The 25,227-nt window shown below is 36.6% G+C and overlaps 1 protein-coding gene and 1 non-coding gene across 6 annotated transcripts in view; both read left to right on the top strand.

The window, feature by feature from the left end:
- The first annotated feature begins 1,671 nt into the window (after window positions 1-1,671).
- LOC126867881 (xaa-Pro aminopeptidase 1-like) overlaps window positions 1,672-25,227 on the top strand; it is a 46,308-nt gene continuing 22,752 nt past the window's right edge. Inside the window, exons 1-2 of one of the 5 annotated variants that reach the window (XM_050622926.1) lie at window positions 1,673-1,876; window positions 3,265-3,443. In XM_050622926.1, coding sequence (XP_050478883.1) covers window positions 3,398-3,443 — 46 coding nt within the window. In that variant the 5' untranslated portion in view covers window positions 1,673-1,876; window positions 3,265-3,397. Of the gene's footprint in view, window positions 3,444-25,227 lie in introns of all 5 variants that reach the window. The other 4 variants (XM_050622925.1, XM_050622924.1, XM_050622923.1 and 1 more) reach the window with 4 other exon arrangements.
- Window positions 16,884-16,956, top strand: Trnaa-agc (transfer RNA alanine (anticodon AGC)). The gene has a single exon. It is a non-coding gene; the product is annotated as a tRNA-Ala (tRNA).

The following is a 25,227-nucleotide window of genomic DNA, read 5'->3' as shown; positions in this document are numbered from 1 at the left end:
CAATCAATAAGACAACGTGCATTCTTTTGTACGAAATTCCTAACTAACGTCGCGAAACAGGTGCAAACGAGAAAAATCGATTATCTAACAAAATTTATACAGGCGAAAGAATCGAACGTGAGACAAGGTCGGATGATTACATATTGTACATAAGCTGCATATATCAGGGAATAGCTATTGGGAATTTCGATGGTAAGTAGAATTATTGTTCAATAATGCAAATCAGGCGCAGCTGCTTCATGTGCTAATTAGGTCCATGGGGGATGGAGAATGTCCATCGACATCGAAGTAACAAATCCCTTTGATGGCCGGCTGAATCCTCCTAATGGTCATGCCGCCGGCTACTGTTAATAACCAATCAGAAATGACCCGTGTACGAAACACGTTGCTCGGTTAATTGTTAGTCGATTCGAAATTCGTATACGACATTAGGTTGCCATGAATTGGACACATTGCTAGAAGCCACGTTATATTTTCAAATATTTCGTACGCTATAAGCGGAACGATGAACATACTTGTGTATTTTATATAAATTTCATTTCTATGCTTACTAAAAATACATCAAGAGCCTTATTTTATTTTAGCATAATTATCGAAGTAATAATGAGAACGATACGTACACTAACATAGCAAATTCAATTCGATAGCGCTTAAGCGAAATACGTCCATTAGCTGGAATGCAAATTAATCTATTAAAGACCGACATAATACGTAATGAAGTAATACATAGGATTTATATAAATGCAACGTTATCGTGGAAGGCATATAGAATATAATTTACATATGAAAAAGTTTAAGAAAATTGTTTAACACGATGCTATAAGTAGCTCAATTTTTTCGCAACTTCGCAAGATGACTACGAGGAAAGAAGAAATGGCTAAACGAATCTTTACAACTCTCTTCCACAACCTCTATGTTAAAAAGTAGGATGGATAAAATATTTAACATGTCTATACACTGTAAGTTTCATTTTACTTACTATTGATTGTATCGACTACCTCACTGATATCTCACTGATTAAATTGATTTTATATTCCTTGTTAATTTAAAAGAAATCGAAATGCGTACGAAATGTATGAGATGTTACCATAATATGCAAAAGTACAAAAAATATCGAAAATTATACTATCTAGACGTTGAAAAAGATTTCTACTCGAATAGTAATCTTAAAAATATGAGTTTGCGTAAAAATTCGCAACGTATCTATAACAATAATCAATTGCAAAATTTCACCCTAAAGTAGAACACTCCAGCAAATTACAATCTCTTAACTGTCAATAAAACAGGCAAAACCTGCTCGCAGAGCCATAAACCCGGCTCATATATCGTGTTGCAAATTCAACCATAGTTGCAATCTTCCATCTCGCACCTGAACCAGCCTAACCTGAAGCAGTCTTGAAAGAAGACAAGCGTAAAAAAAGTTCAAAGGTCGTCATCGATGCAGCGTAACAGACTCGGCATTTACCCTAAAGGGTAACAAGGGGGTTCGACTTGTTCGTATTTCAGCCACTTCACCACGCACAAGGTTTCCGTTCCCGCCTCCGCGTACAACCTCCGGTTGATCGCCTCTCCGACGAAGATACAAAAATATCGTGAATCCTCGACGACACGCGAAGACGACGAGCGGTCGCGTAGAAGGGGAAGAGTTCGTCGACGACGACACCGACGTCGGTGTCAGTGGAGTAGGCGGCAGAGGAGGAAGAGGCGGAGGCGGACGGAGGAGACGACCGGGACAGAGGATTAGAGAGTGAACCAGTCGCCCTCCTGCCTTTCGTTTCTCCATCGTTCAAACAGCGCTCCAGACATTAACTCCAACGTGTGCATAGACATGTCTCGCCCGTAGAAACGTTGAAACCTCGTGGATCTTCCTCCTCGAGCAAGTGCACCGTGTCTACTCTACGCGTCCTGGGATAACGAAGTGTCTCACAGCAAAGTTTCCCCGTGACAAGGGGGATTGGCTGTTCGAGGTTCGCGGGCAAACAACAACTCGACAGTTCCAAGTGCGTGGCGACGTTCGTTTGGGTTGGACCGTTTTTAACACACAGGACGAATTCCGTCTTCTTTAGTTAAAATCTACCGCAGTGATTCGTGAAAGTTTTCGGATATTTAGCATAAAAGATTTTCATGAATATATAGCGTGTCATATACTGTACGTATATTTTAAAAGTGTCTCAGTTCAGTTAAAGTAGTTCACTTTTGCGTTGGAATTGATAAACGCAAATAAAAATCAAAGGGGAATTTCGAGGAAGGGAGAAATACGTCGAATCGGTCATTTAAATAATTTTGTGAAGTTCCCGATAAATCGTACTTCCGAGCCGCTAAATCGAAGTGTCGCGCCTTTCAACTAAGAGGGGCAGAATTGTTCTCCGGTATCGGAGGGTTGGTTCGATTCTGTCAGGGTTTTAATCGCATTTGCTCGGTCGCTGGTGAACGAACGCGCCACGTGTAGCGTTTCTTTGCATTCTGTGTGTCTTCTTTCAAAATTAAGTACGTACATCGCGTTGTTGTCAACGGACCACGGATGTCCATGCAAATTCTGACTTTTACGAAAAATAACAAATACTCCGTCTGGTAATTTTTCTGACAAATACCGAATACTTTGTACATTTCCTATACTTTTTCATTTGTCTGGCTGAAAATCATTCTGGTGTGTAAGTCAAGGTTTTGAAAATTTGAATTTAGCCAGGCATCCTTACAAGTATCATCGTCTGCCTTTAGTTTCGTAGTCAATTAAAATAACTTTATTCCCCGTCCATACTACGTTTTAATTTACGTTGCTTTTTATAAATTTTCATTACGCGGGTGAAAACATAAAACTTCTTATAATATCAAACATGAAACGCTATCTCGTGAAAAGTAGCAACTGACTTGCATCACAATTACGCGCGTTCTCTACACGTTTACCTCGTCAAATTTTCCACGTGAGCGCATTAAGATCCGTAGTTTGTTAATCAGCGCAATCGAGATAAGAATCGAAACTTCGAACTAGCGTTCTCGATCGAATAAGATCGTCGCATAGTTTCAAGAAACGCGTCGTTCGAACAAGACAGATTCGAAAGGTGTCGAATGCTTTCGAAGGAATTTCTGTGAATGGTTCGGTACCGGAAGAGGAAGGGAAACCGTGCTGATTGGCCGGCAGACTGTCAGCGATTTGAATCCCGCAACCGGAACGTCGCGTTCCTCAGCTCGCGTTTTTCTTTTTTCTCCAGTTTCCCCCTTCCTCAACGTGGTCGGTGCTATTATTGCTGTGCTGCCTAAATATAGGTGAGAGCGTACGCTTGACGCAAATCGAAAACAGAACTTGTAAACGTACGTTCGTCTTTTTATTTCGCCTCGGACGCGAGTCGCCGCCAGGCTTTTATCCTCCTGCCCCAGTGTTTCGAAAACGATCGACGCGATGAAGGCGCCGATACATTGGGTACTGGTCCTGTTCTGCGCTCTCGGTGAGTAACACGCTCCCCTTTTCTATCGATTATCGCGACAAATAAAAATACGATACTTGAACATATCGTCCGAGCTTCTTTGTTCCATGACACTAGCTGAGCTAGATTTTTTCATTGATATAATTATACGAAGGTATTGATGAATCGATAAACTACGTTTCTTGTAAATTTCTCTATCTAATCGTTAGTCAGATTAGGTGGAAAATTTTATCTGGCTTCCTTCAATATAAAATGGTACAAAGGTGGTAATTTATTTAGAAAGGAAGTTTATTAATTGCGCGATGATTCGTCAATTAATAACGTTAGTGAATTGACAAGCATTAGATTAGGTTAGGTAAGTTATGGATTGTTATAAACTTCTTGTTTAACGTTTTCTTCACTTTTCATTTGATGAAGTTGATTAACGGCTTCTAAATGGTTCGTTCAGAAATTGGTGGCGAGGCAAAGTTCAACGAGACATAGTTCTAATTCGCCGATTTAAAATGAAACTGTAATAAAAGAACGTCGTGTAGAGCTGCTTTAACGAAGGCAGCGTCTAGAAAAACAGTCGATATTTATTGTTAGCTGCAATTGTACGCCTGCGTTGATAGTTTATTATCGAAGCGAAGGCTACAAGTGCTTAGAATACTCTTAGTATAGATGACTTCATATGATTAATCGAAGCGATACGGTGGAATGTTTAAACAAATGTAATGGGGCCTCGATGAAAATGCAAGTTATTTAATAACAATTTGATCACAATTACGCATTCTGGTTATTTTTATTGCTTCCTCGCTGCATGTGATAGTATCAATAAAGCGTTTCAGGAAAATACTTTAACGTGCTACTGAAACGAAACATCATTTATAATAATAACAATGTTTTCATATTTTGCGTGAATTTAAAATGTCTTTCAAGAATAGGAAGATACAATTAACTCAAAAATTACTAAAAGAACGAAGCAGGATTAACGACAAAAATATATCGAAAATTAAAAGTGTAGAATAAAAATTGAACTATATTAAATAAATTATTATTATTATTTAATTATTGATTGAAATATATTATTTGATAAAATAAAATATAACAAAAGAAAAAGACGTAGGAAGCAATTTCTTATTTTAGTCTCGTTTCCGAACAATGTAAAAAAAAAACAAAGGTCAATTACGTAAAAATCTTTGCCATTCCGCGACAGTAACATCACGTTCTCCATTACAACTTTAATAGAACCAAGGAAATGTATGAAATACCTCGCATAAATAAGCGACAATCTACTTAACACACAAACTTAGGAAAACGATAAATTTCAATTTCTCCCGGAAAGCTAGTTTCTCGAGACCAATAATAATAAAATAGCAGCACCATGAACATGACAGGAACTATACAATGGAACATTTAATTAGAAATACGATGGAAACACTTCCAAGGACGAACGAATCGTAGAATATTTTATATCCTTTCTATGGAGCAGAAGGAGCCACGAAGAAAGAAGAGAAGAAAAAGAAAAAGATTGAAAAGTGCTTTCAGCCGTCTAAATGTAACGAATGCTAAAGAAAATTTCTCACGATATTTGCGTATTAGCAGAGTCCACAAATGTTAACCGTGTTGACAAACTTTCGGTTGAAAGGGTCTGCATTCGTCGATAAACCGCAACCACGAGCTTTCTGATTAATTAAAGACACGTGGTTCGTACGTAAAATCAGGTTAAGACGCGTTCACATCATATTCCTCAGAGCTTTTAGCTATTTCGTGAAAGGAATTAAGAAAACGAGTCTTTTTTAAGAATGTTGTATCTCTTAAGAATTTCTTAATGAACGCGTGTAATCTTCTGATTGCGCAGCAAGAAAATCATGCTGTCGACTATTCGCTAATAAGACGAATTAACAAGATTCCATTGTAACAGCTGATAACGATGTTGGTAGAGAAATATCTGAATAGTTGCAAGTAAAGTCTTATGCTATTTTCTATCGAATTCTTAAGAATTTTATTATTTTGTTAGTACGTTTTATATTAGTATATTAGTTATAATACGTAGATGAATATACATATATGTAAAAATGAAATCAGAAAGCTTGAATTAAAGATTAAAAGCTTTTCACTTGGAAGATGCATCTTTCAATTACAATTTTTTAAGGGTAACTCATTTGGACGAGAACAGCGTGTAAATTATAAATGTTGACTTTTTGCATCGACGAGAGAAATTTCTATCGAATGATCTACCTAAATAACAACGATAATTTACTTTACGAGTTACAGAGAAAAATACATACAAATTCGTAGAAACAACGATAATATCGTACTACGTTGTTTCAATATTCTACGTTAATCTATTTCGTACAAATACCATGGATGTAGAAGATTTAATTAAACGCTACATCAATATCTTACTTTTAATAGGATAGCAACTGAATTATCTGTGTTTCTAATGTAAATTTCGTCGACTAGTGGAAAGAGCAAACAAAACGAAAGCTGACACGCGCTGGTCAAACCACGTGCACGTTATCGTACTATATCGTCGTCTATGATAAACGTCAGCAAACTGTAGCCTAAGATCCATCGATTGGACAAATGTAATTCTCTTTGTCAAATATTGACGTTGAATCGGATAGGATGTAACGTAAGACCCGAGTAGAGCAAGCGATATTGCGATTTCTGGACGCCAGACGACGGAAAACGGATGTTACACGTGTGAAAATAAACGCGTTTTGCAACCTTGATGGATTATACACGTGTTTGATTATGGTATACGCGATTTTTCTTACTTTCAGAAGCTTCTGGGTCAAGTTAAAGATAGATAGATCGTGGAAGGGGATAAATCAGGGAAAATTAGTACGTCTGAGTAAAATTGTTTCGGCTCGTTGTTTCTTACGCATTAGAGTACATTTTAAACGAAACAATTTGATACGTGATATACCAAAAAATTGTAAATCAGCAGTCATCAGAATTTATATTTTTGTATGAAGTTTCATTTTTAAGTAATTTTTCGTTTTTCACATATTTCTGCTTGAGTCTCGCTTCGCTCAAAAGCATTAACGTAACATATGGAAATAAAACCTATTGGATGGTATTCTAGAATTATTTTGCAAAAGTATTGCAAGGATATTGAAGAATTTTGGCGGATTTTTTAAAACGCGAAAAGCTGAGGAAAAAAGGTACTGTGTGGACTTGAACGATCAAGCGTGCAGACGACGTCGGTAAAAATAAGGTTGCAGACGAGTGGCTGAAAAAAATGATTTTAATAGTGCGAAACAGATTAGAGAGAGGAAGAAAATAGGACGATTTTTTCAACCTGATGGTAAAAGAATGGCGCGTACCCATATATCTACATAAATACTCTCGAAAAAATGTAGTAACACCGTTTAAACGATTCGCGGCTGCGATTGCCACAAGTGGCGTGAAGTTCAACCAAAAAAAAAAAAAAGAAAAAACAGAAAATAAAAAAGAGAAAGGAGGTGCATACGAAACAAAAAGATGAGAGAAAAAAATATAAGCGGAATTGGTCGCCGCGTTCCACGTGCATAAAAAAGATAAAAATCCGATCCCGGAAGGACTCTCGATGCAGTTTTGCTACTCGTTCGCCGCGAGACTATCGATGAATTTACGTCGACGAGTTTTTTCGTGGCTTGTTAAATCACAGCTTTACGATCGACGGAAACGATAGTACCGATCCTCTCGGTTGCTGGCCAGGCATAAAAGCAAAAACATAGAGGGGAAAAAGAATAAAAATACCGGAAAAGGATAAAGGGAGGTGGTGGATAAACCGATCACCGGATGGACGGTTTGTTCGCGCGAAAATCGAGTTTTATGAGAGCCCGGCCAACGCTAATCCGCCTGTTCGCTATTTTCCCGACGAAAAAAACGGGCTTTCGTCGCGACTTCTGTTAACGCTGCTACTATTAACGAGGATTTATTAAACTGACTAAACAAGAGAGTTGTTCCGGCTTCTCGACGCTCGAGAATCTCTTTGCACGCGTATTTGTGTGCTCGCATAAAAGCGAATGATACCCGCGTATGTGTGGGATTGTGTAAATAAATTGATAAGAATCATTGTGTTTTTAGAACTGGAATTTTTAAAGCTTCCTTTAAATCACTTACTGGAAGATTCTATTACAAGTAAGAAACGACGGAAATCTCTGTAGTTTATTAGATACTCGCGATTAAAGTAAACGATTTATAATAAAACCATTTCGTGGATGGTAATCGCTTTGCCTCGCCCAAGAGTCGCTCTTAACTGACAGACAAATCAATCAACAGATTAGAACTACAACTATCGACTAGTGAATATATACTGTGCATGTATAATTATGATAAAAGTGTTGCTAATTTTTCCACAATTATTCGTATACTTTAATCATTTGAAAAGAAAAAAATTTGTGGCGTGTCGTTTTGATGAGTTTGATATATCTAGCGTTAAAATAACACGCAGCGTGTAATAATTATTCTCTGGTGCACAACGTCGCGGAAAAATCCGGGTATATTCCGGGTTCTATCGGACCCACCAGATCGGATCATCTTTCATTGCGAAATTGCACCGTTTGTCGCTTCTGCAAATGTCCCGTGCAAATCGTTACGAAGCTGGTCCCTCGTCATCTGTCATACTTAGCGTACCCACACGCGCGTCGTTTTTTATTAACGAGAAAAACGCGACAAGTGTTTAACTACAGACGTGACACACGTGAGCGAGGTGTTAAATGGTTTTCATCCATCGTTTCAACTTTGTTGCACGTGCAGATACCAACGAACGTATAGCACGGTTACGTGTGGATTGCTGCAAACATTATTAAGCTTACTTTAACGCTTATAAATTTTATTTCGAACACTGGACACTCGTGCGAATAAAAGATTCGATGTACTAATAGAAATGTCTCTCGCATAATTCACCGTCATACAACGTTGCAACTCTGATGCATCAAAAGATCAAAAGTTTGTCTATAGATTGGATATAGCCGGAGGTTATTAGCCAGTTAAGTTCAATGTTACATCCTGTCTGAGTGCGATAGAAGGTCCCAGTACTCCCCAGTTGACTTATGATAATCTGCTCAGATAATCTGTTATGATCGCGTCATTTAATTCCGTCGATATTGTTGTTTTATCGCTTCCGGGTTTGTCGAACAAGCGATCAGACTGATGCAACACAGATGTCCATTGTCTTTTCACCTGTCTAATTTTAACGATTCATCGACGTCATTTCCGATTAAAAAATGTCAAGTATGCACATCTGTAGCGACTTGATTTTACGAGTTAAGTAAATGTACGGATTCTCTGCAAGCTCTTCGCTATCTTTAATTAATTGTAACACGTAAGTTAATTAAATCGTAGCTTGTTAGTTAGAAGGAAAACAAAGGAAAAACAGAGAACAAAGTTGCAGCTGGCAATAAGATATTTAAGTTGCTTCGTAAAATTTCGATATTTATTCCGCTCCTAACAGACTTTTAGTTACTCGATCAAATACCAGTTTTCGTGAGGAAGAGTTGACCGTGTGTAAACGCGAAGTTTGAGATTAAGTTGCCACTTTGTGTCCGAGTTCGGAGATGAACGTGTCAAGGAATTGAGAATTGTTATTTAAACGAAGTTCGCGTTCCATTTAACGATCGACCTGCAGCATGAAGCACGTGTCTTTTGTTCGGTCCAACATTTATTCTGTTTTATTACAGTAACCATCGATCACTGCAACCATAACGGTTCGTTCTGGCAAAGTATTTTTACCACAAATAATCTTGTAATCTAAGATGAATCATTAAACGATGGAATTACGAAATGTACAAAAAGCGGAACGAATCGGTTCGACCTCTGAGAGGTTCGCATGACGATGAAAAAATTCTTGGACTCTTCCACGGGTTAATAATTTATAGGAGATTCGACAATCTGCGGAGTTACGTCGCATCTAATTTAAGAACCAAGTCAGCCGTGAGAAAGAATCTCGCGAGGGTTGATTTTGCAAAAATCTGGGGAACGCCATTAAGCTGTTGATTTATATTTGCACGCATCGTCACGCGTGTTTTCGAGAATCCTTAAAAACCAGTTGCTCGGATATATCACCGAACAGATGCACTGGGGATGATTCACGAAATGTACGACTGAACTCGACAACCCCTTTTTACTATTCACTTTGCATCTTCGTGTATTAACATAATTCTTTGGAGATTCTTTGGTGGTTGAAGGGAGAAAATAGCGTTTTATTCGAATTTAAGCCACTCTTCGTCGTGTATCGAAGAGCGACATGAAAGATGACCCATAATGGAAATTTCGAACTTACAAACTTCAAAAAGGGACTATCACCCAATTCGACGACTCAACTTTTTCGATCGACGGTATTCAGAGGAAATTTGGCCAATTTTCTTTCTACTTCGTGACGAATAGATTGCTGGAAAATATTTGACGTTCTATTATTCTTCAAGAAACGGAGAATCGAGATTCTTTGAAATTCAATCTCGCAACTTATTCATTGAACAGTACGCTCATCTTAAAATTCGATATTCGTGTTGGAATATTTCCAATCGACGCAAAATATAGAAGAACAGTCACATTGTTGAAGAAACGCTACGAAATACTAAATGTTCGTTGAATGAAATTATCATTTGTAGAAAGATATATCTACGTAAATAAATGATCTTACTATTAGTTTACGTAGTTGAGTTGCACGATGAATATCGTTTTCGATGTGGAAAGTATCGATAGGTGTAGGTATTTTAAACTGGAAGTTTCTCAACAAAATAGACACCGATACGTTGCTTTCGCCATCGTATAAGTTTGTTGATTCCAATTTCGTAAAAGCAGTTCGAGGCAGTTTGATCAAGTCTATGTCCGTAAAAGAAAATCGTCGAAAACTCCCGTCTCTGCATATTGCGCTCCGAAAGAGATAAAACGTAGATACTTGCAGAATATCTACCAAACCAGACAAGATAACAACGATCTCGACTCTTCTGAACAACCTAATACAAAAACCAAAGCAACCGTCCGATGTTTTATCATTTTAACCTCAAACTTATAATATTTTAGAACTTTAATTCTATCAAACTACAAGAAATTGTATCGTAAAAAAAAGATATAACAAAGTAGATTTGACTTGTTTATAAACGACCAATTATATGACATAAAACGATTAGAAAAATTTAGAAAATTAATTTAGATGTTTAATTATTAGGCGGAATTCGAATTTTTTCAATAAATCGCCGATACGTAATAAATAATTATGTGTATATATAAATAAAAGTGTACGTACTTAATAAATAATAAGAAAGCAGGGACACTTTGTTTCCTACTAGAGCTGCAAAGAGTTAAATGTGAAGAAACGACATTTATTAAGCTAGTAAGCAATAATCAACGAAAGTACCAGTTTCTTCAAAGGAAGGATTTCAATTCGGAATCTACTGTGCACATTAATAAATTGGAAACGTACGAGCCTACGAACTGGAGATTCATTTATCAGATTCACGTCCATTTCACCTCGCGCGGCCACCGATAAGATAAGCTCCCAAAATGAGATGGAATAATTCACCTGGTTTCGTGTACGAGCCTCTTAATACCCGGCGCTATGCGTCATGCGAGCAGAGAATTTGTGCCCCATTACCTGTTAAGTCCATTTTATAAAGCTGCCGGCTAAATCTTTCATCGTCTGATTTATCATCGCGTCGCTGTGCAACCGGCCTAAAATTTATATCTCACGATGTGCGAAAACGTTCACACGATTCGCTTATAAACGTGTAAGTTACTGCGAGTAGACTTAGGTAAGCCCGGGATTTAAATGACTAAGCAAATTTCTAAATATACAACGGCGGAATTCTTTCGCGCGTGAAACACCAAAAATGTCGCGTAGACTCATCTTCGCGATAGAATGAAACGACCTACGAGATACCCACGTACCTGCTTAAACTGCACGAGATGGAAAAGAGACGCAACATTATGTTAGGTTGGATCAGGCTTTCGTGGAACAAAGATTTCAGAAGATAAATTTGAAAGGAATATTCGGAAACGGAGTTTGCAGATGTATGAAATCATAGCGATAGTATTTTTTTGTAAGATGAAAGAATAATTGAATGTTTTATGTGTAGAACGGAGGTAAAAGTTTCTATTGTTCATGAGGTTGCTACCTTAAAATACTTAGTATGAAAAAATAATGTAATTACATGTAGAATGAGATTATTGTCTTAAAGTTTTAATTATACTTGTTGCATTCGATCATTCATAGGAATTTTCCAGTTTATCAATCCGATTAAAATTCTATTTGCCCGTGCCTAACAAGATAATAAATCTACAAAATACCAAATCGCATCGATTATCAACACTTACTTTAAATTGTAACAGCGAGTTTTTCATATTTGATACGCTTGCCACGAAATTAAAAAGTCTGAGAAAATTCGCGTAACATCCTCTAACGTTCTAAACTAAAATTATCGTAAAATTTCGATCGAATAATTTGTTTAAACACGTTGTAAAATAAATTGAAAAAAATAAAACACACCAAGCGTAATGTTACGCTATATGAAGTTCAACTATACAATTTCGATTATGATTATAACTCGTGATCATCCGTATGAACTTTCACCTAAGAACACGAACGATGAACCAGAGTATAATTCGATTATTAATTCTTTCAAAATTCTCTAATTCGTCTGCGTCCAATAAAAAATGACGAGTTTGTCCAGAAATACGTACATCAAACTACACGTGGATCCAAATATTCGCGAAAATCTTCTCATTCGAGGTATCATTCGCGAACCTTGAATAACACGATGTATAACCCAATAAATCTGTTGGAAATTGCCCCGTGAAATTCGGAACGCGTGAGATAATGCGGCCAAACGGCGGAAAACGAAGCGTAGATGCAAATACGAGTAATGTAGAGATACGGTGGATGAACGGCACATAACATTCATTATACCGAAACCGAAACGTTGAATTCAGATTCGATTGGCCGGTGAACGTACCCAAGATATGTAGTTGGTCAGGTTGTACTATAAATAACGGAAGTTTGCGAGCACGCTTCAAAGTTATTCCTATGGCGCCTTGGGTCAGACATGCACTTGACTCGACGTTCCTTTTCGTGACATAACACCAGCCATGTGTTCTACAAATGTAACCTCTGACCATAACGTTCACCGATCCGCCACTATTTTTACGAAGATTTCGTCTCATCGTTTTCGAAGGAAACTTAGTAAGCAATCCGTTTAAGAGAAAGAACGAGATAAACTTCTGCGAAGTGGATGAATAAATTTGGAACTCGAATAAGAGATCCAAAGCCACGTGTCTCCTAGTGTTTTCTATTAAAACTGAAATTCGTCGGATTTATTCTTAGAGAAATCATTTCTTCGTACCGTAATATCTAATTCTTTGAGGAACGTGCAAAGAAGTTAAAAATACACATCGAATTCGGGTAGTTGGACTTATGAAGTCGGAAATTTAGAAATTTCAAATTTTCAAGCGCTCCAACTTTAAATTTCAAATTTCAAATTTATTTGGAAACTTCGTTTATTTATAGAATTAAAAGTTTCATAGTATGAAATCTGCGATTGAAAGTTCGAAATTTCTGTTATGCGAACGCCACCGCGGATAACGTTAAATAAAGTTAGCGGACCGCTTCGTAGTTCTACGATTATTCTAAAATATACGAAGATCGTTGAATTCTAAATTATATACGAATTTACCGCAGATCTCGTTCCACAACATTGTAGATCTAGTTCACGCGGGATATTCAGTAGCCATACAGCTGTGTCATAATCATTGGCATCGATCACCGTGCTATAACAGAAACCGTTTGGAACGAACGAACTGGTGGAACAAGCACAGTGACTGTGCGCATTTTCTCGTCTGTCGCGCTTTCTCATAGCGGAAATGCAACCGATAAACGTCCAAGAACTGACAAAGGTCAGCCTATGAGTAATATCACGCGCGTTTCATCCTCCACACGAAACGCATAAAAGGAGTTTTATGCATAGCGCATCATGCGTGACCATGACCATAACTCAGGACTGAGTTAATACTCTGAAATATCTTCGATGTCTGAACAAACCATAAAATAGTATAATTGTTTCGAATACTTAACGAGCAATTTAAATCGTCGGGACGACTTTATGCAAAATTGCTTACGTAATCGCAGAATTGCTACCGTGTACTTAAATAATACACGATTAAAAGATTACATTGCCTTAGAAGATACTCATCAAGAGCAATTTAAGTCTAAACGATTGCTCTAACGATATAATAGTCCCATTAATCGAAGCTCGAACGTTTCCTGTAAATTCGATTTTCAAATCTGTTGCAACTTCTCGTACGTAAACCGATTTAAAATCTACAAATATGATACATCGTATCGGCCACTCGATACACGCTCCTGGCTATGAAATAACAAATTTGTTAGTTCTACAGCTGTTTACATGCAAATAGTTCAGTGAACGGCTCAGTCTTTGAATAGTTGAACAGTGTTAGCCTAACTACAAAAGCTACTAGAAAGCTGGCCAACTATCTATAATAAACATACCAGAAATTCCTTTGAAAATGCGAATCTCTTCAACTCAGAAGTATACGCGTGTTACGTATCTAAATGCATTATAAATTTCGGATAAGATCGTTCAAAATTAAAATTTTTGTTCATCCGTATAGAAGAAACGTATTAGTAGAAAATTAGTAAAATTAATGATCGACCATCGATTGATTTCTAATTTACTCTTCTCCCTTGTAATGTTCAATGAGACGATCAAAACGAAGAAAGTGAAATTCTACCAACGTCCATCGATATCTCTTTATTTATTTTTCTTTGTTTGTCGTTGAAATTGAAGGCGAATCTTTGCGCAAGATTTAAAACGATACGATTTAGATCACCAGACAGGCTGTCGAAAGACAATTATCCGGCAGAAATAGCGCCACGTATTTTTACGTCCGAATATCCGAAAGTAGACGACGTTACGTCAAAACGGAATTTCTACTGCGAGGGAATATTTCGAGCGTTTAAAAGACACTGCTTCAATTCGAGGTAATTTGCCACTGTTTCACATGACTGTCATCTAATGTATCTTCATTTGCCGCGTAATTTGCTACAGTGGCGATAAACATACAATACGAAATATTAAACCCGCTCGATTTCGTCGTAAATATTGAACATTGTGGAAATCGTAGATGCATCGGTACCAAGAAACTTTCGATCCATTTTTTCTCAACGAGATTTAAAACGTTAAAGATTCTCGAATCGATCTTAAAATTCTATCGCTCTCATTAATAATATCATTGACCAACGCTATAGAAGCTTGATACACTGTCGCTATGCTTGTCGATAGACCTTGCGCACTTTTGTGCAAATTTATATTCTTGAAAATATAATTAAAGAAACAGATCTTCGATAGAAAATTGTTTTATCTACTGATAAGCATTACAAAAACCACTTTAATACTTCGTACTTTCGATATTCGATGTATTTCTCTATATCATACGTACTTTCTACGATTATACGCTTTCGGATCTCCTTACTTATACTTATCGATAACATCGGTAAATCGCTACGAAATGCGAAAAAACAAAATGACGGGACAGGAAGGAAACCGACACAGACGTAGAGCGATAAAGAATGGATAAAAAGAGAGGGTGGATTGTGGTATCGGAAAATAAGAGCAAACGGTGAGCAGGGCCGCAGCCATCGAAAGGAGGCAGAACGTAGACGTTTTAAAGCCGTAAAATCCAAAACGTCATCCCCTCCAACTGCGTGTGCGTTACTTTTACGTTAATGAGGGGCAAATTATCGGAAAAGAGGCCTGCTGACGTAACAGGCTGTCATAGAGTCACAGAGGTTCGCAGGACCTCTTTCTCTCGGTCACACTTTCATCGTCAATATCGGCTTTCTCTTTCCGATACGCCGCCACCTCGAAATCCAATAAACGTTGGCTGACTCTGTTTATGGTTATCGCGGAACGATACTGTTGCGTTCCGTCTACGTCGATGTTCCGATAGAATCGCCTGCAAATCGAATATCAAAGCGATGGAATATCGAGTGCGCGGCCCTGATCGATTACCCACCCCATCCTTATAGCTTCATCCCTTGCCATGTACCCGATGAGCTCTCTTCGACCAGCTGTAATCCCGTGTTAAGCCATCCGAGTCGTGATTTTTTAACGACCTGTGCGCCGCTCGTGCGTGAAGAATGGATAGGAAAAAGGATGAGAAATATTTCGAGAGCAGAGTTTGAGGGAAAGTCGAAAGACAAGTTTTGAAGGCAGATTGGAAATTCGAGAGTTGGAAAAATTATCGGTCTTGGCGTTACAAGTTGGGGACGAGGTGGAGAGATTTCCAAAGTTTAGAAAGTAACACATACGTAGAATGTGAAGTGAATTAAAGATTGGAGGATGTTTTAGTAAATGAGGGTATCGTGTATCGTGAAAATTGATTTTCTTTATTATTTTTGGGATAAAATATTTTTGAAGAAAGTAGGTTGGAAGATAGTAGAAACGAAAGGAGTATTTGGTGTAAGTAGGAGTATTACACCATGTACGCTATGCTATGGTAAAAATACCAAATAGTCGTGTAAATTAGGAATAAGAGGCGTCATCGTTGCAAGGTCAACAAATTGGAAAATTAATTCAAAAGTTAAATGGCTAGTTAAAAGTTACAAAAGTCAAAACTTAAATGGAATTGCTCCTCTAATTTCTCACTTACTGGAATTAATCAGTAACTTAGAGAAAGTATAATATACGTGTAATTTATTTTTCTGACGATCGATATTTATTTTATTTTATTTTATCCTATCGTATTAAATAAAACTCGTTTATTCTTTCTCCTTTCCCGGCAATATACATATCTCTTATTTTACTGAAATCGGGATATTATGCACAACATTCCATAAAAACCTGCAAGCTTATCACTGAAATTTTTTAAAGTTGACTTAAAATATTCAAGAAACATAGTAGCTCGCATACAAGAAAGTTAACAGATAATCTGACAACGTGTAGTACTTGTGCTATAACGTGTATATACTGAGTTCATCCTCTTTCACGATTCTGCAATCCTGCGAACGAAGTGGCGCCATGTGGTCAAATGAGAAAGCAAACGAAACAAGTGGGGGATGAAACGAGCGACACATCTTGATGGGCAACTAATTTGATTCTAAAGCATTCTTATAACTCTTATAAAACTGTACCATAACGTAAAATTACTGCTTGCTTCAACAGAATTTTATATACGGATTTAAAGCAGCGTTGCTTTTTTGCTTTTCTTAATACGTTTTTAACTTTATAAAAAACGTAAGAAACAAGTCTTTGTTTTTAAAAATAGTTCGTAGGTGACATAAAGGTTATACTATTAGGAAAGGACATTACAAGGGAGTGGATAAAAGGTTGATTACGATGAAAAATTATTTCAACGTTAAAAAGTAACTTCGTCTATCAGAATGTTTTAGTTTATTGCGAAAAATAATGAAATTTATAGTTGTTAATTTAAATCGCGGCATCGAGACGCGGGAAAGATAAGATTTTGATAACAGGGGGCGTAGCTCAGATGGTAGAGCGCTCGCTTAGCATGCGAGAGGTACCGGGATCGATACCCGGCGCCTCCAAAGTTTATTTTCTTTTTTATTTCATATTTTTTTCTCCTAAATTATTCTTATTTTGCAATCTTACCTTCCTAAAGAAAGAAAAAGATTGAAATACATTTATTTGCGTTCTACCTCCCATTATCACCACACAAAAAAATGTTTAACAAGGCAATATTCGATATTATTATCCCTATATTACCAAAAACAATTTCCTTCATACAAACAGATATTACCTTATTCGCGACGCGTGATTAAAATATTTTTGTTATTGCAAAGTATATCGCGCCATCGATTTTAAAATCCTCGTAAAACTATTTTCAATTAAAACTATTTTATTACCACATATGTTCATATAAATTCATATATTTTTCGTTTTATCAATATCGAGAAATATGTTATTCATTCATGAGTCCCGTAGAATTCGGTGCAACAAATAGAAAGTTATGAATGGGATGATTGACGCTCGAAGAGTAAGAACAGACCAACTACGAAGTACATAGTGATTTTGTAGTAACGCGATATGGCATGTGTGTACAGTGTACACACATAGCCGGGTATGTATAGCGTTTAGACGTTCCTCGGAGCGCTGTCCTAAGCTCGTTTAGCTCCTCTAGCTACCTCTTCGGACAATCTGCTTTCCGGTTGATTCTAAATCATGATTTACCAACAATTGGCAGAGAAACTAAATAGTACTAGTTCGTTTGTTCACGTATCCATCCTAATCGCTTTTCTAATCGGCACACTAAACCTCGTGACCACGCACTTTCAAACTTGTTATTGCAAACCTGATGTACTGGTATACCTGTTGATCTGATCTATGTTAGATCACGAGTGAACGTAGTCTAAAGTAACACATACACTGTACTTATGTATTAATAGATGGAATTTTTATTCATTGATTATTAATGGACGATCGATATATTTATTATGTATTCATTATTTATTAAAATATAAATTTGTTAGTTTGTTCGGTGGAATTTATTTTTCACGAAGTATGTCTTATTAACGATGAGATTTATCATTGTCTATTAATTACTAACAGGTAATGGATATATTTATCATCTACCACTCGTTATTTATTTATTAATAATATATCAGTTTGTTACTTTCTGTCACGATACGTGCAATACGTACAATTCTGTTCTAATGATAAATTAATAACGTGAAAGGTAAAAATTGGGAAAGATATTTTTACAATCATATTACATAAATAGCGTTACATACAAAGAAAGTACTTGAATAATCGTGAGTTTTACGTGTATCATATTACATTACGATAGAGTACCTGATCTAATATATAAAGTAATAGAATATCTAATATATAAAAAATATACAAAGTAAATTGAAATTTAAAAATTCTTTAAAGTAAACTTTGGTAATTGACAAATATTCTATTAAACAATCCGCTCCTCTTCCTTCCATTACTTCCTTGAGTGTCGACACTCAAAGAATTTAAACCAATGTGTAATATAATTTCTATTTTATTTATAATACATTCTCTATCGCAGAAACTAAATAGAAAGATAGTGGTTTCGTACATCGGAGCGTCATCCACCCTCGCAGACTTCTGTGATCCTGGTTCCCAGCCCGATCTATGTTCTCAGAGCCATTGTTCGGATGCGGTCAAGCGTCCTTTACAAAGCACTCTGCGTGACCTAGTGACCACTATGCCATACTTTATACTTACACAATAAAACACCATGAAACACATCGTTTCTTCCTTTATTCCAATCTTCCTCGTTCGACCTCTACCCTCAATTAACCTTACATCCCACAAAAGCGTAGCCCAAAATTCATCATCGAACGAATCCAATCCGCCCAGCTTATAACTTTCTGCCATCAAAATAATTACGAAAAATTAATACCTTGAAAATTTACCTTCAAAATTTACCTTCAAAATATACATTTAACACGTTGAAACATTACATCCGACAAAATATACAATTTTATAACATATATTCCAGTCATGTTAAAGTTACTTCCTTTCGTCCGCTATCAGTTCGAAAGCAAAATTCAAATTGTCGAACTGGTAATTTTCTTTACAGGGATAATTAAGTATTGATACTTTCAAAGGTTTTCTAACATCTTACACGTTAAAGCTTCAAATCTAAATTTAAGTCTAAAACATATAATTTCACTGTATCTATCTGTATAAGAATAAATTCTGTTCACTTTAATGTTACTTGCTTTTGTCCGTCACTTTGGTCCGATATCTCGCGTTCCACGGTACAAAAGAAATACTCGTAAACCCCCGTTTGACCCGGTTAGGGCTGAAGAAAGCTACAATAAAAAGATCGCCGTTCCAGATGCTTCGTGCAACCCTCTTTTGCCTCGTGTTCTCCTAGTGCTGCGCATGTTTTTTCTTTGTTCAACGTTTCAAAATTTACCACCCTTTATCCGTACGTGTATACGCGTGTCGCGCATCCACAAACGAACGTCCCCCTTGGCAAGAAACACGCACACCACACGAAGCTACGTATGCTGTCACACAAAGGAACAGCGAACACGTTCTGCAACCCTAATAATGCGTGTGTAGATAAGATGACGTAATGTGCGTGCCACGTGTACCTGTCGTGAATGGAAATGCGTTTCCGGGGACACGCGCCTCCGATCGATATGCGCACGCGTTTGCGATTTATTTCATGTCGTCGTAGTTGTGATATATATCGGTTACAAAACTTGTGGATCTGCGAGTTTTTCTCTGAGAAAGATTTGTGTAACATCGTGAAATATTTTGGACGCGATAATGTCTTAAAGTAATGGTAAATTCAACGAGTACTGAGACCTAAATAAAAAATGCTAATGTACATCGAGTAACGATATAACTCGGTTTATCAATTCACTTGGAATCGCTATTTTTAATGAAATGGCGAGTACGTTCGCAGAAAAAGGAATTTAATATCGAAACAATTACGTGAGAATATGTACAGTGTTAATATCGAACGACATTAAGGGCGGATATACTCTGTGAAATAAAATATAGTTTAGAATGTTAGAAAAGGCTACGGGGATATATAAAGTTGAAGAAATATCCATTTAGGGATTAATAATTTCAGAAATATTAACTGATACCAGATGGTCGGCGTAACTCTATGAAATTACGAAATCTACAAAATTATTATTTTAATCTGTTTGAAATTAACTGCTCGCTAAGAGAGTGTCTAACATGTTGGAAGACTTAGACTCGATCGTTTCTTCTCTTAAAAGTCCACTATTTTTCTAATTTATTAACAAGTCCGTATTAAAACTCTATTATATAATTATCCATAACTCGAGAAATGGAATTTAACGCAACAAAAATCAATTTATTTCTCTGCTATTCATTTTTAGAACCGTTTGACTTGAAAAGTTTCTGACTTAAGGAACAATCTGTTCATCGTGCTTTGTTCGTATATAATTTATTGCATACAATTCACTCGTTTTAAAATGTTCGTACGCGTAAAAGTACAAAAACGACAAGCGCAAATATGTTAAAACCGCAAAACAAATAAATTCAATTGGATAGGTACGATAACGACTGAACTTGGAGGAAAGGGTGTTCGGCGTGCACGCGAGGAAATATTTCGAGGAAACGGATGTCGTGTGTGACGTATCTCGAGGATGCTCGTTGTTTATGCGTCCCTTGCACAGTTGGACGGTAGTCAGGCTTTGGCTTCACCACCAAAAAGGAGTAAAGGAGAAGCCACAGGAGCAAGGCGGAGATCATGCTTCCCCGATAACTCACGTTCGTGCAGCAGTGCGTGAGCCTAACCCAGTCTGCAAAGCGCGGTGAAGTTATGGTGGTGCCACGTACGAGCGTACAGTGCCGACTAAAACCTTTACACGCGAATTAACCAAGAGATTAATCGATCTGTCGCGATTGCTTTGCCGTAAAAGTTCGATAATCCATGACACCTTCGCGATCTACAGATACCGAAATCACGATGATATTTGAGAATCAATAATTCGAAATTATTTGTAAATTATTATCCAAGATTTATCATCCGGGGTTACTCTATCCTGGAGTGGAATTTGGAAATAGCAATTGATTAAAATTGATCGATATTTAGTGTCGTATGAAGTATCGATGAAAGTGTTTAATGTTGGATGTCGAATGGAAGTATTATCGTTATTTTTATGGAAGATAATTCTGTAGTCAGGATGTTAGAATTAGGAAATTCGAAATAATTTTTATTCTACGATTAAATGGAATACGTAAGATGCATTATATCTTTTTGAAATATTTAAAATATTTGATGTCACAAAATATGCGCGGAGAAGAGTCTAATGTTTAGACGTTGAAATTGAAATATCGCGTTTAAGCGTAATTTTATATACAAAATACTGAAATTAAAAAGTCATTGGAGCAGCTTTTTAACATTTAAGTTTAAAATATTTGCCATGGTTAACTGCGAGCAACTGCTACAAACTCTTAATCGACACTGTACGTAATAAAGTGTGCGTACGCGCGTCTTGCGGCCGTGTGTATTTATATATGGAACACATAAGAAGTAGTCGGGCCCTTTGAACACTCTCTATGGGGGCTGATTCCTTGGTAAGGCCACGCATTACCCCTCAGGCCCTTCGATCATTCCTGTCCTTAGAATACTTTAATACACTTTTCACGTTCTATCAGCTCCAACACGCAACGTATAATCGCGTTGATTTTATTTTTTATTATTGATCGAATGAAATTATAAACCGAGAAAAGAAAGCTGTATTTCAATCGTGTTATGTTTTTCAGGTAAAAGAATCAAGATACATATATAACATCAGCTATAATTATATCGATACGCTAATAGGTTTCACGTTTAAATCTAAATAGTATTACGTTTATCGTTAATTTTATTTGAAATTTATAACAGCGTTCGTTTAACTTTATTAATAAATTATGGTTATAATTGCGCGTAATACGTAAAATATTTCATTTACGCGCATTACAAAATTCACCATAATTGAACAATACTCTATGTAATTTGTACGTTTATATGGTGCCGATCAAATGAAATTTAAAACGGAAGAATACTGTGTATAACAAAAATTTACCGTCATTACTCTCTTCGTTGTATCATAAATTACAATAAATATCTACAATTAATAAAGATAGTAAAATTAAAAAAAATATATATTTCTATTCTTCGATACGATCCACTATGTGTTGAGAATGTAGCGCAATTTCCAATACTTCAGTTGCACGAAACACAGTTATACCAGAGATTTAATTAACGTAACATAAAAACATGTGCATACCGAAGAAAACGATTTGCAATAAAAATGGAGTAAAAAAAAAAGCGAATGATACAGCCCATTCACTCATCGGAGTCACGAGCATTCGATTTTGCCCGCGTCGTCGTGCAATGCTACTCCCACGCCTCGATCTCCTTTACCTGATACTTTCCTGGTAAAAATTCTCGTTCTCTATTGTTCCACCCTAATTAATGTTCGCAACAACAACGCCCCTCGTCACGAGATGCGAGCTTCTTTGAGTCACATGCGTCCCTGTTAACTCGCGCTGTCACTTATCCAATATCCGTAAGCAAAAAATGGTCATTGACAATGGCCGGAGTAAGATGAATGGGTTCCTTCGTAGTACGCACATGTGTATATCGTGTACGTGTACAACGATGAAAGGAATTGTTACAAAGCGTATATATGCGTAGGAAACTTTGAAACATTCTTCTAAACGCGTTAGATAGTTTTATATGGATTTTTAAGTAGCGCATATTTTTGATGAACAAATTAAATTTTTATGTTGATGCCCTTGGGTTTCAGAGGCGAAGAATTATGCTACCTAATTATACATACACATTTACATGTGTTATATAAGTGTCGTGATGGTAATTTTCTATTATATTAGTTATATTTTCTTTAAATATAAGTAGAATGTATTTGCAACGATTAAATTAAACTTTTTTATATTGATATTTTTGAGTTTCGATGGTATGAAGTTAAATGTTATTAAACGTTATTCGATTGTAAATAGTACGATATGTTGTAAAATATTAATGTATGTTAACATCATGTTAAAAGCATTCTAATCTCTTACAGCATAAAGTCGAATATATTTTTAACGCATTAATAAAATTACGTTTTTAGCTAATACGAATTCGGATTCCATCGATGTGAAATTATCAAATGTCGTTTATACATTGATATGTATATTCGATTACGATTTACGAAATATAGTTAATATACAGTAACTTTTTGTTTCCTTTGAATTTAAAGTTAACTTGAAAATTGAACGTAATAAATATTCATACGAAATACAGAAATTCGCGATCGATGGAAAATCGACTTAACGTTACACATATTTTTAATGTTTATTTTTCATCACTATCATTATTCTTTATATATTATTGTTGATAATATTCCTATCTATTTATTACGATATTTTAATATGAAAATTACGATTCCAATTGTCGATTTTAACGTGGAAAATGCGTGTGATGTGTATTTAGCAAATATTAAACCAGAGGTTATCATCATTAATGCAGGAGGGTTCCTCCCTCGTAAACGAGTTCCAATAAATTATATCATCGAGTGGGAGGTTAATGAGAGCGCGTCGAACAATCACGTGACTCGATAATCGAGCTTTTTTTTTTAAATACAAAATGTCGCATCGCGTATCAGGTTAGCAGGCGTCGAGTAGGTGAACTTTACAAATGTAACGCGTCCAGCTTATCGGTAATACATCGCTGTACCTTCTGTTTTCCTGTGTAATTGCAAACTTTACTTTGTTTACAACGATTTGTTGCAATTCTCGTTGCCAAGAGTACAAAACCGCAATTGGTGCAACGGCCAAGCTTCAGCGCCGATAGGCCCATTTTGGTCCTACAATTTTACAAAACATCTTCCCCGTACCAACTCTTGTCATTTTTATAAAATTTGTAAAATTTACAAACGTTTCCGATTAAATAAAGAATCAAATGATATTAAAATCCAAAGATTTGATAAAAAAAATCATCGCTAATATTAACACAGCTAAAACATAGAACGAATTATAAAGAACCACGTTATCGTTGTTATCGTTAACTGCATAACATTTTCAAACATTTATTAGTCGATATAGAAAAAAGGAAAGATTACATTAAAGTTCAAACACCCGACGAGAGATATTCGTTAACAGATTTAATAGATACGGTGGATCACAAGGAATCAGCTAATCGCCGATTTTTTCTAAATGATATAAAATATCAACTATTGCAATACAGATTAAACGTTTAACGGTACGATCAAAATCACGATCAGGCACGTTGTTCAAAGTTTCTAGGTTCCTAATAGTTGCGTGTCTCTTCTGTTCTAACCCATTTCTTTCCATGAATGGCGCTGTTCCCGATTCTTCCTGCCACCTGCTTCCCGCTATGTGCTTTTATTTGGAGGTGGCTCACCCCTTCGTTCTCCACGTTCGCCACGTCATGATCGAACATTAATTCATTGAAGCGAACGAGAATGAACTCCCGCAATGTTGATACTCCTCTAATATCACGGCAACGTGCACAAGCCACCTCCTTACCGTCATTTAATCTGTTTGGCAAGGCTCGTTCGTTCGCTTTTTAAGATCGAACAAACATTTGGTTGGCATCAGTTTAGAGATTGTCGGAGGCGCGACCGTTTCCACGCCGCTTTTCTTCCAGCCACGTCGGCTGGTGGATATCAGAGAACCTCGACGATGGACAGTTCGGTGCTTGCGGTCAGATTATTTTTATCGAAAAAATAAATTTGGATAAATCAAGAGGCGTTAGTTCTTCTTTTGGACAATGTAAGCTTGAGGATCAAATTTGTATAAACTTTTCGGACGAAGTTTTAGAGCTGTTCGTAAATATTTGTTGAGATTACAAAATTAGATGAGGACCTAGCGTTTCTTTCTCTTTAGGGGTTTGCAGTGGAATTCAGATAACGTAGTCTGTAAAATGAGATTCAATGGAGAAATTGATAACAACGTTTCGAATCTCGAGCGCTCTCCTTTAGAAATATCAAGACGTTCGTTATTACTATCCAAAAATTAACTATTCTATTTCCCGTAAATGCATGAACTTCGTGAAGAATAGTATGCGCTGTAAGCTACAAGTATCCGTTTCTTCAAATAAAGCTTCAGAATTCAGTAGAAGGAAATACGTATTTCATTCTCAATAATCCGCAAACACCCATACAACTTGTAGAAGTGACAACACAGTGATACATACACGAACATAGTCAGCATAGCCGCGACCAAACTACCCACTAAACCCATAAGGTTTCACCGTACGGCACCGCCATAGAAACAGACCACCTGTAGCCATAGAAGTTCAGAAGCCAGCTGCGCGAAACCCCAAC

This window comes from Bombus huntii, chromosome 7 (assembly GCF_024542735.1).
Source record: "Bombus huntii isolate Logan2020A chromosome 7, iyBomHunt1.1, whole genome shotgun sequence".
Classification (NCBI taxonomy): domain Eukaryota; kingdom Metazoa; phylum Arthropoda; class Insecta; order Hymenoptera; family Apidae; genus Bombus; species Bombus huntii.
Note: the sequence above shows the minus strand (reverse complement) of the source record. Positions and strands in the feature narration are given on the sequence as shown.